The 17,038-nt window shown below is 40.0% G+C and overlaps 3 protein-coding genes and 1 non-coding gene across 4 annotated transcripts; 2 read left to right on the top strand and 2 right to left on the bottom strand.

The window, feature by feature from the left end:
- Positions 1-1,460: 1,460 nt before the first annotated feature.
- On the bottom strand, positions 1,461-2,545 carry LOC140945573 (uncharacterized). Its single transcript, XM_073394585.1, has one exon. It carries the CDS (start codon positions 2,472-2,474, stop codon positions 1,461-1,463), a length of 1,014 nt encoding a protein of 337 aa, XP_073250686.1. The 5' UTR covers positions 2,475-2,545.
- A 4,918-nt stretch (positions 2,546-7,463) lies between these two features.
- Positions 7,464-8,824, top strand: LOC140946103 (uncharacterized). The gene has a single exon (XM_073395179.1). It carries the CDS (start codon positions 7,588-7,590, stop codon positions 8,338-8,340), a length of 753 nt encoding a protein of 250 aa, XP_073251280.1. The 5' UTR covers positions 7,464-7,587; the 3' UTR covers positions 8,341-8,824.
- Positions 8,825-10,461: 1,637 nt separating this feature from the next.
- On the top strand, positions 10,462-10,533 carry Trnaw-cca (transfer RNA tryptophan (anticodon CCA)). The gene has a single exon. It is a non-coding gene; the product is annotated as a tRNA-Trp (tRNA).
- Positions 10,534-12,212: 1,679 nt separating this feature from the next.
- LOC140946823 (chromatin accessibility complex protein 1-like) lies at positions 12,213-16,129 on the bottom strand. Its single transcript, XM_073395930.1, has 4 exons — positions 15,956-16,129; positions 14,867-14,945; positions 14,439-14,480; positions 12,213-13,697 (listed from the first exon to the last, which is right to left on the bottom strand). The coding sequence occupies exons 1-4, from the start codon at positions 16,097-16,099 to the stop codon at positions 13,588-13,590; spliced, it is 375 nt and encodes a 124-aa protein (XP_073252031.1). The 5' UTR covers positions 16,100-16,129; the 3' UTR covers positions 12,213-13,587.
- Positions 16,130-17,038: the final 909 nt, after the last annotated feature.

Here is a 17,038-nt window from a genome sequence, read left to right as displayed (position 1 = left end):
CTTCCTAGATAAGTCGGGAAAGAGGAAGAGATCTTCCTCTTTGCTTATCTAGGAAGATCGAAGGGCTTCTGCTCGCAGGGTAATTAAGTATCCGATTTCTCTTGATCCGCAGCTTTTTTGAAGTGCAATCAGTTTTAGGCATCATCTCATTTTTCTTGATACTTTCCCTCTCTCCTCTGCAGAAGCCTCTTTGTGTTTAGACTACGAGCAGTCTCTCTTTTTTCTGTAGTCCGTCGAGCAAAACGCGAGACTTGACGCCCTCGTTTCGCGCGTCTCGCGGCTTCGCCGCTCGCGCGCGCGTGCACTCCCCTTACTAAACCGGAGGAAGAAGAGAGACTGCTCGCAGTCTACTTTGTGTTGTGGGGAGACTGGGAAGAAAGAAAAAGAGAGCGCTTGGGGCACGATGGGAAGGGGAAAGAGATCAAGAAGCGGGTGAGGCTCCCGCCTTTTCCCTCTTCCCATCGTTCGCAGCGAGCTGTTTTTCGATTATCGCTATTTTCATTGGGATACCCAGCGGCGGCCTCCTCGGAGGAGAGAGATACTTTCCTACCTTCGACCAAAAGGGTTGCGGGAAGCTCGTTCCCAGAGCTTTTCTCTTAGAAAATGGAAGTGGGGAAAGGGAAAAATTCTGGGGGAGTGGGGGGGGGGGGGGGGAGGTGGAGAAAGGTTTTCTGTTACTGAGTATTTTTTAATCACTTTTGTTCGGAACCATTAATGCCCATGTCGAAAAAAAAAGCCATTGGCCTTATCTTTCTACGAAAGTTCATGACAGCATTTTTCATATTTTTGCCATTTGTCCGTTAGTATGTTTTAGCAGTGTTTTAGAATTGCTCTTTTACGTTAAATAGATAGGCGCCGATGATCATTGGTGTTACATTGAAAACCTTGTATACTGGTGGCGTCCATTTTATGTTTGTATCGCATTTTTCTTTTTTCAGTTTTTTCACATTGGCAATTCCCTTCTTTTGCCTTAATTGATGTCTCTCAGTATTGTCTCTAAGTTGATTAATTAACTGTATCAACTCAGCTGATGACATGCACGCGTCAGGTGTGTGCGATTTAAAAATCATGTTACTTATTTTTTATTAGTTTCTTTAAAATTAAAAAAAGGGGAGGGGACAAAATAATGACTCTGCGTACAAGATTCCAGTCTTCGTATATTCGATAAAAGAAAGAAAGTCATTCTGCATGACTATATAAATATTACTACAGAATACAGGGTCTTCCCAGTTCTAACCACCTAACAAACGATCAACTGATATCGAAGCTTTGAAAGACCTGTTTGGTGCGCATTTTAATAGTTTCAGTCCTCGCAATTTTATTCTACTGCCGCGAAGCCCACTGTGTGTAGAACTCAAAACAGTCCAGGTTTAAAATACTCTATGGGAAGTTTAAAGGCACCCCATTCAAACATTTTAGTTGCTCGAAAATAAAAATAAATGGTTCTTGATTGTTCGAAGTTAGGTTTGTTTCAAGCCATTCACTTGGCTTTGTCCTCGTAGCCTTAAGGCATTCTTAGATTTTTTCGCATCTCTTGGTATTGGGTTCAGAATTCTTCCTTGCCTTCTCTTGGGTCCGGCCGCCTCAGTCTGTTCTCTAAAAGACGACGTTAGCTTCTTTCTTCCATGAGAGTTACCATTTCCTCCTGTTTTTGGCTTGGAGTAGGCCACGTGAAAATATCTGGATTCAAGCTGAGAAAATTGTGGTAATTTTTCGAAAAATTCTTCTTGATTATTCAGCTTTGCAAGTTTGTTGTTCACGGTGTTCGCATTCAGTTGGAAAATCTCCGGATTTTTTATCAAAGATGATGCATGTATAGAGCTTCGTCGTCTATGCCATAACTCACTATAACTGAACTTTCTCTCTGCTTTCCAGCGCAAACTGGCGATGAAATCTTCAGGTTTATTAAATCGTGGGTCAGCTAAATCCATTTTAAGTTCATCTTCAAAGAAACGTCTCGCGATGTTTTTGGCTTCTTCGGGATTTGTTAAATCGATGACTTCAGGCATATCAACTGCGCGACCCCTGTTTACACCAGGAGATGTTATTTTCCTTTGTCCATATCCAAATGATCGATTACCCGAAGGAATACCAGAGTTTACGCGTTTCCTACCGACAAATGCTGAACCTTGGCGCTTTGAACGCCAAGAACCATTCTCAAAGCGTGTTTCGGACAAACTTCTCACAAGCGATTTAAACTTGCCCGCGGTGCTCGCTCTGCCGCCTCGCGTTGGAAGTTCTTCTCGTAGACTCTTTTCATCAGCGCCTTCTCCTTCGTGCATACCTGAACGAACTTCCAAATCCACATCTACATCTTCATCTTCAGTTATCTTCAGAGTTTTGCGAAAATCCTGAATTTTATCGTCGTTTTTCTCTTCGAATATCGAAGGAAGAAACTTGTTTCTAGGTCTTGCCATGTCCGCTCCACGTGGTGCACACGAACTGCTTTTCTGGGTATTGAGAAATGTTGCCATCTGAGAGACAAACAATTCAAAACCTTCGCTGTGGTCCTTGGATTTACAAGATCATAGACAACACTCAAGTTATACACGCGCAATTAAGTCTAGAGTTATTACGGTCTTTAAGTAAAATGCGCCAAGCAGTCCCAAGAGGGGCTTTTTATTAGAAGATGGCATAAATACTTCAATTAAAATTTGTTGCACAAAAGAACTAACGGAATTAGAAAATCGCTTTTGTGATAACAGAAATTAACAGATGAAAACACATCTCACCGCGTCTTTTGTGTGTTTATCTTATTGCAAAGCCAATACTTGCGAATTAAGCGAGATTGTTTTATTCACTGACACAGAACTCGACGTTTCTTACTCATGAGTAAAAACAGTTTGTTTGGCGTTCAGTGTTCGTATTTTCACTGTCTGTGCTGTTTTATTGTCGGCTGTTCTTTATGCTTCGGACAGCTTTATTCATTTTTCTTTGTCAAACTTTAGTTATAATGTGAAGGGAATTATAAAACAATTAACCAAGCCAGAAATAACTTGTGCATATCTAATTTGAAAAAGTCGTGATGTAGCAATAGCGCGTACGACAAGACAAGGAAGACGAGAGAGATAAATTACTTAAAAAGCTACTGACACCTCATAGTAATCCAAGAGCAAGTCTTTATAATTTGAAGTCAGGTTTCTTGTAGTTCAGAAAGTATCGATATATAACCTCACTTTGAAAAGCAAAATATGCCGTTTTGGCTTATCATAACGTCAGACTTCGTAAGCAGAAAGTAATAAAAGTGATAATCATCAGATTTGATTGCAATATCATTAATTTAATATCAGTTGAGGCAAATAACTCCTTAATTTTGGCGCGAAATTTCAGCTTTAATGGAGAGATTTAGAAAACACGTTTTCGGCTGCGAATAGTACCAAGTGACCAAGCTTTTCTTTTACTTGTTGTCCTGACGCAGGAGCTTAAGCAAAAACGTTTTTGAGCGACGCACGTCAACCGAAAGTGAGGCCTTCTCCCTTTTGATATGCCTGGACACTACCAAATTTGTATTGCTGAGTTTCTTTTCTCTTATAAAGACGATTTACCTAAGGGTTTCAACCAAACCACAGCCCAATGCTGCAAAAAGTCCACTTCCGGTTGACGTCCGTCGCTCAAAACGCTGTTGCTTAAGCTCCATACTGTTTATATATCTACTCAAAAATACGTGGTCTCATGCAGCTATAAAAAATACTTTGAAAATTTAAGTTTTGATTTGCTCTCATTTTCTAATTTGAGAAATTGATCACTTGCATTTTTTCCGTCGTTTGCTGGCGGGGTTCTAAATATCTCTAATTTATAATCTCACAAGTGACTTAATTCCTATACGGCCTCACTTCCACCAACGGCCAGCTCTCCACAACCGCCACCTCCCTTCAACGACCACCTTTTCTTTTATCCCGGCGGATAATTCTTACGTTGACTCTTGTTAAAATCCTCTCTACATCGGCAACGATTGAAGTGCCTCCCCAACTGCCAAGATTACCTTTCGACAAAGGCCAGTTTTTTCAGCGACTGACGAAAAAGTCCAGACTGGCGTTTTCCGTCAGGTTTCCGCTTTAAAATCCGTAAAAATTCATTCGACTAAAGCGACAAATCACCACAAACTTCATTTTTTTAACATCCTCCCAGCCTCAACATCTGGGGACTTAAATGTAAAACAGTCAATAAACAGATTAAGAGTCACGCTTACTGCAAACGGTAAGCGTCAATTCCAAGCTGAGAATTTCCGGAAATGGAAAATGAGCTGATGAAAACTATGAGAGCAAATTCTCATGGAAAGAACTAGCGCTGAAACTGCTAAAATCTTTTAGAAGTAATTATAGTAAACTACATGAAGGGAAAACGGGGTCATGCACGTGGTACAAATTTGCCGTTAGCCGTAAACGTGTCCCCGGCCTAAATCTCTCTAATCGTGATCAATACGAGCGAACTTAACTTCTTGTGCAATTTTGCACTCTTTACACCTCGAACTCAGGATCTGGAAGTCCGGGGTTCAAGCCTCGCCCGTCGCGTTGTTTTCTTAGAAAAGGAACTTTACTCCACCAAGAGCCTCTCTTCATGACCCAGGTGTATAAATGGGTACCGGCGACATACTGCTTGGGGGTAACCCTGTGATGGATTAGCATCCCGTCCAGGGGGAAGTAGCAATACTCCTAGCTGCTTCATGCTAATGAATTGAAAACGGGATAAGCTCCTGCCGTTTGGGCCTTCGGCTCGTGTGCGCCTTTACCTTTTTTTACTTAAATGGGAAATAAAAATAATCCTGAACAAATGGTCAGAAAATTGGTTTGTATGGCGCGTGCGCAGTGCAGTACTTCTCAGTTATAAAAAGCTTTTTTAGGTATAGAATATACTTGTAAGGCACACCTCAGGCTAAGATTCAGTTAATAACGGGTAACATTAAGCATGATCTTAGCACAATCAACATGTTGTACTTCCCGATATATCCCCATAACGGCCACTTTCTTCGTTATGGAAAGGTTACTGTATCTTCGGTCCTAAGATATGGCGTCCAGCTTTAAAGATGTCTGGTGAAGAAATTATGGCATAATACTAAATATAAGACGCTGAAGAAAAGCGAAAAACTCGGTTCTAAACCACAAGAAGGATTCACCGGAATTTTTCTCAAAAATCATGACAAACAAAAATTCGAATGCCAGGAGGAGCCGATAAGCAGCTGGTTCCTGCCTGAGGTGATATCATGACTCTGCTCGTCACCAATATGACACGAATACAAATATGTGAAAATTGCCTGTGGGATGGGTTGCAATTAGTGATACTTTATGACACTTTCTCGGCTTCGTTTTGTTCGCTTCTCTCCTTTGATCATGCGCAAAAGTACATAGTGCTTATAGACAACAGTAGCCTAACAGTAATGGAGCGTACTTATGGGATGACTGACTTATCCCAACTTCTCCGTCCAGTTTGCCTCAGTATTTTTGAGCAAAAATAGATTTTTAGCATGTATTTTTAGTATGTATGTATATCTGGCAGACTGAAAATGTCAATGATCAGACTGAATAGAACGAATGAACGAACGAACGAACGAAAGAATGAAAAGTGAATGAAAAAATTAAAGAATGCGAATGAATGAATGAACGAATGAACGAACGAACGAACGAACGAACGAACGAACGAACGAATGAATGAATGAATGAATGAATGAATGAAAGAAAGAAATGAGATGACGGACATCTGGCTGGCTGGCTTGATGAGTCAGTGCCAGCATGAAAGAAGGAGTAGATGAACAAACGAACATATGGACGAATGGATGAATTGAAAGATCGGTGAATTAATCTCGCAGAGGCATGTTGCGTGCTTGTCAACTACAGCAATGCGACAATGCCATTACATTTTATCACTTTGACATCTTTATTTTCCCTAAGGTACTTCCCGGCTTAATTAATTGAAGCAGACAAATATTGACAAAAAAATGACAAATATTTATAAACAAAATCGTCTTCGCCAATCCCCTTGCTATCACGAACTTTTCAAAAGTAACGACCCTTAACCTGCTTATTAATTTTTCTTGACCTTTTTCTAGTGGTTCTAGCTTTTGACTGCTGAGGACGAAATCCTATGGGGTAACCATTCTAATTCAAATAAAAGCTGCTGAGCAGTACTTTCCTTTGGTACTGTTTAGTATGCTGTACAAGCTGGTTCTAACTTTTGAGTCTGTAGACGTAATCTTATGGTGTGGCCATTCAAATGGAATCAGTGTCTGGCGTCAAATTCACTTTTTCTTCGGCTTGCAATAGTTCCGGGAATAGTTTCTCCTTCCCTGATTGCCCGAAGAGACTGCATGATAGGATTATATCACTTTCCAGACCAAAACTTTTTGCACTTCAGTATCCTATTCTTGTTTCTACAGCAGAACTTACGGTCCCCATGATATAGCCTATAAATATTCGCGAAGATAGTGCGGTCTTTCTCAGCCCAATAACTTCACCCCACCTCCCTCGCTCCTAGCACTATTACTAGGAATACAAACTTTCGTTCAAAGTCGCCCGAAGGCAGCGTAAAAAAATGTATTAGTTCCTTCAGCGGCATCTTTGTAAAATAACTGAAATCATTAGATATTTTGTTATCATGGCGGTCAAGTGTTGTATTGATAAAGGCTTTGGTCTAAAAACCAATTAATGTCTTTTAATTAAAACTTCTAGTCATTGAAACTGTGCTCAGGTAAGCGTCATCGCTTAACTATTCTTACGTTATTCTTGAAATTCTGAATTTTACGGCCGAGAAATGGTCGCTTTGTTTTAAGGAGTGACATTGTAGTTTGTAACAATATCTGTCAGTTTCCACAACTTCATTATAGCAAGGTCAACATGCTGCATGTGATTTTTCATATAACAAATGTCGGCGGCATTGTATTCAGTTAACGCGGAAGCCAGCTGATCGAACTCAGTGAAACTCGACTTGTATCTACCACCTTGCGGATCTAATGCAGTAAAGTAAAAATGCACGAATAAAATGTGAAATAAGGCAAGTTCCGCGTGCACTTTCATTTAGTTTATGGTCAGCGTCTTTCGATCGTTAAAATGCCTAAAAGCTGGAATATCGTGCAACGTTACTACAAGAAAAAAAAACCAACCGATTTCCTGCTGTTTTCCCATTTCTCATTATCTTTTTAAAGAAAGGAAGATACAATTAACCCTGTTAGATATCAGTTTGTTGTGCTATCAGCTAAAAGCTTTGACAGGGCAACTTAAAGACCTGCTATGTAGCTGACTACAAATCTGCTTTTCTTTTAAGCTTCAATTAAAAGTGGTTAAGCGATACTTTTAAAGAAAATCCATTAGTCGTGAATGTTTCAATCAAGTAGCGAAAGTTTGTTATCGATTTCCGGTAAAACAAGCTAAATCTCTTGCACAGATTAGAACTTCACCTTTCTCGTTTCATCTGTCATTTGACAGTAAAAACAATGGCTAGCTTCTTGATTGGCTAGTAGCATCCATGTGTGAAAAACTTTTTTAACTCAGTAAAGTGGATGACAATTCAATATACACTTAAGCGTGACATCGCAACAACGACTTTCGCAAAATCCTGTTTCTGAAAATCTGTTGTCCACGCTAAACGAAAACGACAATGGCCTGTATGGTGCGAGGAGAGCCGAAGAAAGTTCTAAACACTGGATTGAAATCTGTACGTGAGAAGATGGATGCCGTCGCAGCGAACACAAGAGCCCAGGTTGATCGAGAAAAGCGAGCAAAAGAAGCTCTCGCAGAAGCGAATTTAAGAGAAGAGCGTGCTTTGAGTAAGAAGAGAAAAATACTGGATGAGATATCAAAGGCAGAACAAGATATGGAGAAAATCGAAACGCAAGTCAGTTACTGTAAGGAACGATTGTATTTTGCCAATCAGAGATACGACGAGAATTCGTACATGAAGATATTTTTGGAGAAGAATAAAGTTGATGTGGGTTCGATGGAGTGTTCCGTTGAACAGTATCGAGAAAAAACTAAGTCGACTGTCCAGGCTATTGCTAAAATGCAAAAGACCATTGAAAACAAAGAGAGGGAGATTCTGACGCAAGAAAAGCGTGAGTTGACAGCTAGAGATCGAATGAGTAGGATTCAAGAAAAACTTAGGGCAGTGGAGAGAGCAGGCCAGGGATTTTCACAGAATTATACGCCAATAAATGAGAAACAGTATTTAGAAAAATTGGAGGAAATGAAAGAAAAGATCGCCAAGGCTGTTGTCCGGCGAAAGAAGGCTGAAAAGAAAGCAGACGCTTTGGAAAAAGGTATTGTGGAAAAAGAAAAACAAATAGCGGTGGTCAAAAAACGAAATGCCGAACTGACGCAAACTACTAATGAACTAAGGGGATCTCGAGTATGACGTGACCTCAAGCTGAGACTAAGCGAAAAACAAGATTTTTTTTATAGTTTTAAAAGAACTTAAAACAATCAGCTCACAATTGGCGATCGCACACCAGGCGAGTATTTATGTAGTGCAATAATTGTTGTTTTCATCAAGTTATAAATTTAGTTCTTTTAATGTCGCCGAAAACAATATTTATTGTAAATTATAATTTTCATGTTTGGGCTACCATAATTAATTAAATGGAATATTAAATTTCCAAACATCCCTAAATGTCAGAGGTCAGGCATTTAAGTCCTAAATCACAGTGTATCTGTTTGCGAGATAAGCACTTTGTGTCTTTTGTGTGGAAACAAAAGTACGTTTTACTTCAGCGAATTCTATTTAGAGACTATTGATGTGTTTTATATTTGCTTTTTCAAGACTCAAAAGATAATACGAAAATACTGGCTTTCGTTAAGGACCGTGAAAAACAAGTCACGCAAAGCAGACGAAATAAAACAAGAAAACTCTCAATATCTAGCAGTTCAGTAATTATTAGAAACTTTGTTTGTTTGAATGTCTGTAGCTAGACACACAATCTCGTGAAATAAGTCTAATAATTTCCTACAAGAAGAAGAAGAGATTGCTGGGTAAATGATAATTTGGCCAAAGTAATTTCTAAAAATAGTTTAGGACGTTTTAGTACTTCCTTGTTAAATTGGGCTTGTGACGAAGAAGTTAATTATTTTCACTTCTCTGAAGCGTATTGCATCACAATCTTACATAGAACTAAGTGAAAGGATCGCAACACCTGTTTGAATTGTTGTTCTGCTTTGAGAGACAACCAAGTGAATGGCGAAAAGTACTTCCTGTACGCCTATAGCCTATCAAATTACAAATCCCTAGGCGAGGCTTAGGTGTTCGATTGGTGTGGTTCCAGAGGTGTACGCTACGAAAAAGTGAATGCTGGCTGCTTTAACTTTAATTCATGGCGCGTTTTCTACCTCGTTTAATTCGTCAAATGTTGGCAAAGTTTTTTGGAGTTGAATCCAGTTCTAAAGGACTGTATCAAAGTTCAGGAAAAGAAAAAGAAAGTTGTCGTCTTCTGTTCCCGTACGCGTCCTCGACAAAACGTGAAATTAGGTACAATGACGTCGTAGTTGGTAAAGAAAGGTACAAAAAAGTGTAATGCACTTGCAAAGTTGTTGTTTTGCTAATCTAAGGGCATCTTCACATGAGCCTGGTTGACCGGGCTGGCCCCGTTACCGGGACACCGTTTCGCCTTGGGTTCATATGAGAAATTTCACTCCGCTTTCCGAGATGAGAAAAGGCCAAAGATCCTGGGAAGGAGTTCTAGCCAGAGCCAAATTCGAGAAACTAAGCAAACATGGCGAAATACAAAAAATTTTAACTTTGGCTATTATAGCTTCGGCAACTCTTAAAGCTGTACTGTATTACTGCAGTCAAATGCAATGCTTATGATGCTTATGAAAATACAGCAGGCAATGCAAGACGATGCTATCCAGACCGCCACAACTCCTCGCGCTCTTTCGTCCCGGTAACCGGGCTGAAGTGTTCATATGGCAAAATTTCCAGCCCACTAACCGAGATCTCGGCAACCGAGCCAGCCCGCCCTTTCATATGAACACATCGAAAATTCTACGAAGGATTTTGAGGTAAGGCGAGATCTCGGAAACCGGGTCAGCCCGGTCAACCGGGGTCATCCGGGTCATCCCGGTCAACCGGGGTCATGTGAAGAGGCGCTAAATCTATTGCTTTTTTTGCCGTTCTCGTTGCCGTCGCCGTCGTCGGATCTTAAGCTCCCCATTGAATTGCCATCGAACGTGATCAAACATACATTCGTTTTGTTTATAAACCCTGTCACTGTCACTGAAAACTCGTTTGACGCTCTCTCCTCTACGGAGTCTCCTGCTGGGTTCCTCCCCCGCCCCCCCCCCCCCCCCCCCCCATCAGCATGCGCTTTCTTTCTGCCTCACTCCCTATGACACTGGCCTCGGCTGTGGAGGAGAGGACGTTAAACCCCAAAATTTGTAAGAGTAGGTGGGGATCGCAAATATGCATCGAAGTCGCCAGGCATCAGCAATGTGTTTATTCGTGAGTACCACACTCACTTTTTTATCCAAGTGCCCATAAGTTGACTCCGTGGCGCAATGGTAGCGCGTCTGACTCCAGATCAGAAGGCTGCGTGTTCGAATCACGTCGGGGTCAGCTGGATTTTTGTTCCCAAAAACAGCATACCAACATACGTGGTAAGCGTAACTTTTATTTCACATGCTCCTGATGGGTGAAAAACACCACTAAATTGACCCCTAGCAGTACAAGAATGTACTCATTTTTTTGATTGCCGATCATACACTTAACTTTGAACCTTCCACGCCCCCCTCCTCTCCACCCCATAAAAACTGGTTTAGTAATCAGTGCTTTCAATTTTTACTTCGGGAACGCCTACAAAATCTAGCAGAAATTGGAAGGAGTGTTTTGGGGGGGCAAACAAACTGTATTTCGGGCAATTGGGGAAAAAAGGAGAGAGAATTTAACAACGCTACTTTGGCTCAGGCTAGAGGGAAGCAGATCAAATTGAAAATGAGTGAGTGTGTTGAGTTTCTGGGAAACGGCTGCTCACCTACCCCTCTCCTCAGCCATCATTTTGCTCAAGTAAGAAGTAAGTGTTAATGTTAGCTTAAGGGAGGGGTGGGTGGGCAGTTTCCCACAAACCTTAATTGATCCCAAATTTATAGCTTTTTCAGAATGTTACGATAAAAATGAGAACGGGAAACGGGAAACGGGTACCGAGCACCTGAAACAGGAAAATGAAAAGTGGAAACAAAACCCGTGGCCATGTCAGCAGGAGCTTCATTACTCACTCTCTGTTTGGTTCCCATTCTTCATTTTCCCGTTTCCAGTGCTCGGTACCTGTTCCCCTTCTTTCCGTCAAGTCTCTCTCAGACGGACACCTTCGGGACGGGTCCTGACTGTCCATCTTAGAGAGGTGTTCGGCTTATAGAGTCAAGGTAACGTGACACCAGAAGAGTTGAAATATTTTCTTATTGTGCAATCAAAAGTTCATTTAACGTTCACCTACTCGTGGTCTAAAAGTGTCACAGTATACACTCTAAGAAATGGAGCAAGACTACAACATATCAAACATTTTGCGACTGATTTACTGTCATGTAGAGCACCTGCATTTCCGTTTTGAGGTATTTTGGCAGGGACCAACACCAGGCCCCAGTTGTTCAAAAGCTGGATAGCGCTATCCACCGGATAAATCACTATCCAGCGGATAAGTATTAGGGAAAACAATTGCGTTATCCACTGGATAGTGATTTATCCGATGGATAGCGCTATCCACCTTTTGAACAACTGGGGCCAGGTGTCCGTTAATTGAGAATTGACTGTACTAACATCCCTCTTACGTCGGTTATGTGCCCAAAATGCAAAATCCGAAGACAAAGCGTAGCCAGCTTTGACTTCTACTGCTCGATTTCTTTACTACCTGCTTTTTGCGCTTCTCGAAGTCCTATTCGTTTTCCTTTTTTTTACTTTTGTGAGTGTGACTCTCACACTCTTTGCACATGAAAGAGGATTTCTTTGTAGTCTGTTCACAGTCCATCTATTTTCTTAGGCGATCGAGTGCGCCGATGAATAGGAACCACTGTGGATTCATTGACCAGATGTATGCGGTTGCCTCCAGCAGTGGCTGGCTCATTACATTATAAGAACAAATTTCAAGGGGCTATACTGCGCTATTTGCTATGAGTGCTATCTTCTTAAAAAGCTAAAATTTGTGTTTACACCAACTGACTAATACTTCCAAAAATAATGGTTAAAGACTATATTTAAGCACTGAAACTGATTCCTGTCCTCTATAAAGCGTTTTCACTCACGTGTCCAGCATCTACGCAAATTTATTGGAACAAAAGAAAGCGTTTACATGAGAAAAGAGATCATCTCCCACAGGATTGGTCTGGAACACCAACATGGCTGCCGTTTTATTGTTTTGGAATACCAATAATGGCCGCCGTGACGTCATGTGAATACGCTCTATCCTATTGCTGCAGCAATGGATGGCAAAGGTGGACATGGATTGAACCTTGAAATACATGTAGTTGGGCCAATTTTTCCAAGTCTTAATGCTATGCATGCAAAATTCACCAAATAAATGATAATTATTATGGTTAGTGCTTCCTGATAAAATTTGTCTGATATCTCCTTAATAACTCTTCAGGAGCATTTTGTGTATGGGTGATGAGGTACAGTGTAAAGATACAGAAGCACAGAAGTGAACTACAAAAACAATATCCTCATGACATAATCCCTTTAACCCTTTAAGCCCTAAGAGTGATCAGCATCAAATTTCTCCTCGTATTATCAATGCTTTGTAAAACAGAGTGGTCATGAGAATTATGCACATGATCACACGATGAATTTGCTGGATATTTATCAACTTCTACCCACTACTTCTGTAGGAAATGAGTAGGGGCAACAAATGAGAATTCAAATTTTGATCTTAGGGTTTAAAGGGTTAAGATGCACCTTTGTAAGAGAATGAAAGCCAGGGTTGTGTTACACACCTTGTTCTGAATTAATGCATGAAGTTTAACTCTCAAAAAAACAAAATCTAAGAAAAACATCCTACACCCTGAATTCATTTGGAAAAATACTACCAAATAGTTACAAGTAAAAGTGCTGCTAAAGAGGTTTTATTTGAGTGGTCATACTTTTTTAAAAAGTCAGAAGCACCTTGTGCAGTGTAATAAATAGAACCATACAAAAGCATAGCCTTTGTTGTAGACGTAAATGTGTAGGAAGAAGTGCTGATATCCTTGTCCTGGATCCCCAACGGACTAAATGAATTACCAGAAATGCGTTTCAAATTTCCCTTCAATCTGATTGGCAAATCAACAATGGCTTTTTTTAACAGGCCAATCACGATGCATACTCAGATCCTGCTACACAGGTGGGGGCCCAGAACAAGGATTTTGGCACTGTTTTGCAGATGAGCTAAATGAATAACGAGGCGTTTAGTTCCATCTGTAGCACGGGGCAAACAAAAGCACTGCAAAAGAGGTTTCATTTGAATGGTCAAACAATATGGTCAAACCATTCAATTTTGCTCAATGATGAAAAAGTCAGGATGTGAAATCACATCACTTCATTGATTAACTATTGGATGGAAATGGTTAACTCGGTCATGTATGAATACCGGTATAACATGGTAGTATTTACAATGTTTTTTGGTCAAATTATGCCAATAATGTCCAGTTATGACTCCGAGTCAGAGCTTGAACTGTCCACTTGAATAGATGCTTTCTTTGATTTCTTCTTCATCGATTCCATGAAATCTTTCACTAACACCTTAGGTGGTACAATGTCTAGTGAAGGAAAAGCAATAAGTAAGTTACTATGTCAGTGGGAGGGAAAGGATCAAGGGCGTGGTACCAGTAAAATGATGCGTACAAAGACCAATGTTAAACTGTGACAGCTTTCAAAAACAAAAATTTGGACCTCTCTCAAAGGTATAATTTGTTGGCCAAAATGTTTTTATCCCCTACCACTAGACCTCTTGTCCCCCATTTATAAAATTAAGCCCCATCTATACTGCATTTTAATAGCAGGTGAAAATCCACACCAGTTTATGTTACAGAATATTGACAATGTAAAGGACTTTTAGCAGATAAAAATTTCAAGATTTTCTGCAGATGCATGACCCTGGACCCTCTTTTTCCTAGCCTGAGAAAAAAGTTAATATTTTGCAATGCCACCACTGGTTTCCCAGCAAAGTGATGTTGAGAAACGAGCATAGAAATTCCACACTGATAAAGCATCACTACCAAGATCTGGGTAGTACTTCTTATTGGTTGAAGCAAATTTTCAGCCAATCAGGAGAACAACCTAGATCTGGGTAGTGTTACTGCATCAAAGACGAATTTCTGTGTTTGTTCCTCAGATGTAAATTGTGAGAAAACCACTTTGATGGCCTCGCGAGATGTTGGCCGTTTTCTCAGGCTATCTTTCTCCTTGATCAGCACCTAAATAACACGGCAAAGCTTCCTGTTTGACTGTCACCTAGAGTTTTAGAATCCATTTTTGGACAACATGCAAAGAGTGTTTACCTCCCAAGAACTGAAGAGCTTCATCATCTTCAACAACCTTTGCTGTAATAAAAGATGATAAATCCAGCTTAGTGTCATTAGTGTTTGGAGTTCTGCAAAGTTCTGGAGACTGTAAGTGGTTGAAACTGATACAAAAGATTTGATGTGAAAATATTACTTTTACAGTGATAGCACACATTTGCTTAAATATTGTTATTAAAAATAACTCCCAACCCCTGAAACAAAATAACTCTTTCTTAAGAGCCAATAAAAAAGCCTCCTTCCTAACAAGATGTGTTTAACACCAACCATAACTACTTAAAATCTATACTAAGCAATTCTTGCATGCTTATTGGCTGGAGTCCAGAAAAGAATAAAAAATTACTTATAATTTAAGTGGTGCAATGTTTCAGAATGATTTAAAAACATTTATTTAATAACATACTTACAAAGGCCTTTATATGACAGATTCTTAGTATCACTTTCTTTTTTATAGGCAGAGGTGGCTAGATAATTTATAAATAATTCCTGCAAGCAAAACAAATCAAATGTTAATTCAAAATAAAACCTCGCTTTAGCAAGTTATATGTGTTATCTATAGATGAATGGAGTAAGATTTTAAAACAACAGCAAAGAAACGTACAAAAAAGTGTGCTGCACATGCAAATTTGTTTTTCTCTAATTAGAATCTAATTAGATCTATTGTTTTTGTTGCAGTTCTCATTACCATCGCCGTTTAACATTACATGATTTTATTTTTTGCTTATAAGTATGAGAGCATTGCTTTTAGTCCTGGCTAAATCTATTAAGTAAAATCCGACTAGTGGTCTATTATCAATGCTGCGTTCTGATTGGTTGAGCCGCTACTAGGCTATATGTTATAGCCCACTAGCAGCAAAAAGCGTGGAATTTTTGGCGGCAAAAAAGGATTAAAGTCTAGCTTTAACTAGCTAAAAGTTTTTTATTCTTGACCAACTAGCTGGAGTTTACTAAAACAATTATTCCTCTCGCCCTTATGGCCTCTGAGTCAATAGCCCATTCGGCCTTCGGCCTCATGAGCCCATTCAGGCTCGAAGAATAATTATTGTTAAATATTTGTTTTGCCTCAGGCCTGTTGACAGTGTATGTAGCCTGTGTAGCCGGCAGTTTTCTTGATGTGTTTTTCATTTGTGAGTCAAGTACTAGAGACAGCTGCACGAAAGCTGAACCTGACCTTATGCATGGGTGTCTTTTGAACACACTCTGGGCAGAAACACAAACCAAAAAACCACCAGCTATGCCAGCCTAATTACAGTGCAAAATGCAAATAAGAAATGTTCAAGTTGCAAATAATTTTATCACCATTCTTTCCATTCCACACTTTTGTCCAGGCAACCCAAATTGTAATCGGGCAAGTATGCCATCAGGTTTACTTGCCCAGCTGACGACTCTGATAAAAGATGAATTATGGATCCTTGCTCTGCCAAGTCTCAGCTTTAATTACTCGTCATCCAGGAGTGTAAATTAAGTTTGAGTGATCTGATCTAAAGAAAACTTACCGTAGCTTTAGTGACGAGAAATACGGATTCTTGGCTAAAATGTGGCAGATCAGGGGAACTTTTCATGATCGTTTTAATTCGTGCTACAGGTAATTGTGTCAACTTTCCCGCGCCACTATCAGAACTACTAATTTTTTCCGCCATCTTGGATTTTCGACGGAAGAAGTACCTTTGACCAGCGGTGATAGTCTACCCACAATTCTATGCAGGCAAAACTGGTTACCAGTCTTTTCGCCGCATGCAAAATGGCCGGCTGAGAGATAAGGGGAATTTGAGATGATAGTTGAAAAACTTTGAATGTTCTACTGTAACTAAATTTTGACACAACTGTTATTTAATCGTCAGGACCATGGAAGACAATAGAGAGGAATACAGCGCTGTAGAAACCGAATCTACGGATGGTAACTCCCAGCAGTCCCAGGTCTTACAAACTGACCGTGATCTTGAAGATCAACAAAATGCAAGGGCTTCTCTGAGAGAAAAATTTCTTCGTTTACTTTTCGCAAGTTGCAACAAACCAGCGTGTTTCTCGATGCACGAAAGAACTTTAGTTCAGGGGATATTTCGTGGCACTGATATTGATATGGAGAACTTGCAAGTTTCCGAGCTACAAACTCCCATGGGAGTGCTTCGCGAGGCACTGTTGAGGTCCTCAGATGTTCTGTCTTTTACAGTGGATTTTGAAGCCTGACCCAGGGAGGCAGTGGCTTAAACATACAGACAATGAACCTTTGTTAAGGAACACGCTTGGGAACAATTTCAGAATACCCGGCCACCATGCTCCTCTATAATAAAATAATAAAGCAGACTCACTCCTTTTCATTTCATTTTTCGTTTTATTGTTCCTATCATTGATACGTACATAATTTACGTTACTATACTATAGACTCGTTATCATATTTTAATTGTGATGAGGGTCTTTGAGGGAGTCTATAGAAAAGCAAAATAATGCTTGAAGTTATAGATCCCTTTAAACTCAGGTTAACTGCAACTCAGCTTACAACAAACTCAATGATGAGAAATAGAATATTAATGACAATTTTATATTTTCTCATCTTCTGTAATTATTATTATAATTCTCAT

Source organism: Porites lutea, chromosome 8, assembly GCF_958299795.1.
Source record: "Porites lutea chromosome 8, jaPorLute2.1, whole genome shotgun sequence".
NCBI classification, from domain to species: Eukaryota; Metazoa; Cnidaria; class Anthozoa; order Scleractinia; family Poritidae; genus Porites; species Porites lutea.
The sequence above is the reverse complement of the archived record's forward strand: the minus strand, read 5'-3'. Positions and strand labels throughout refer to the sequence as shown.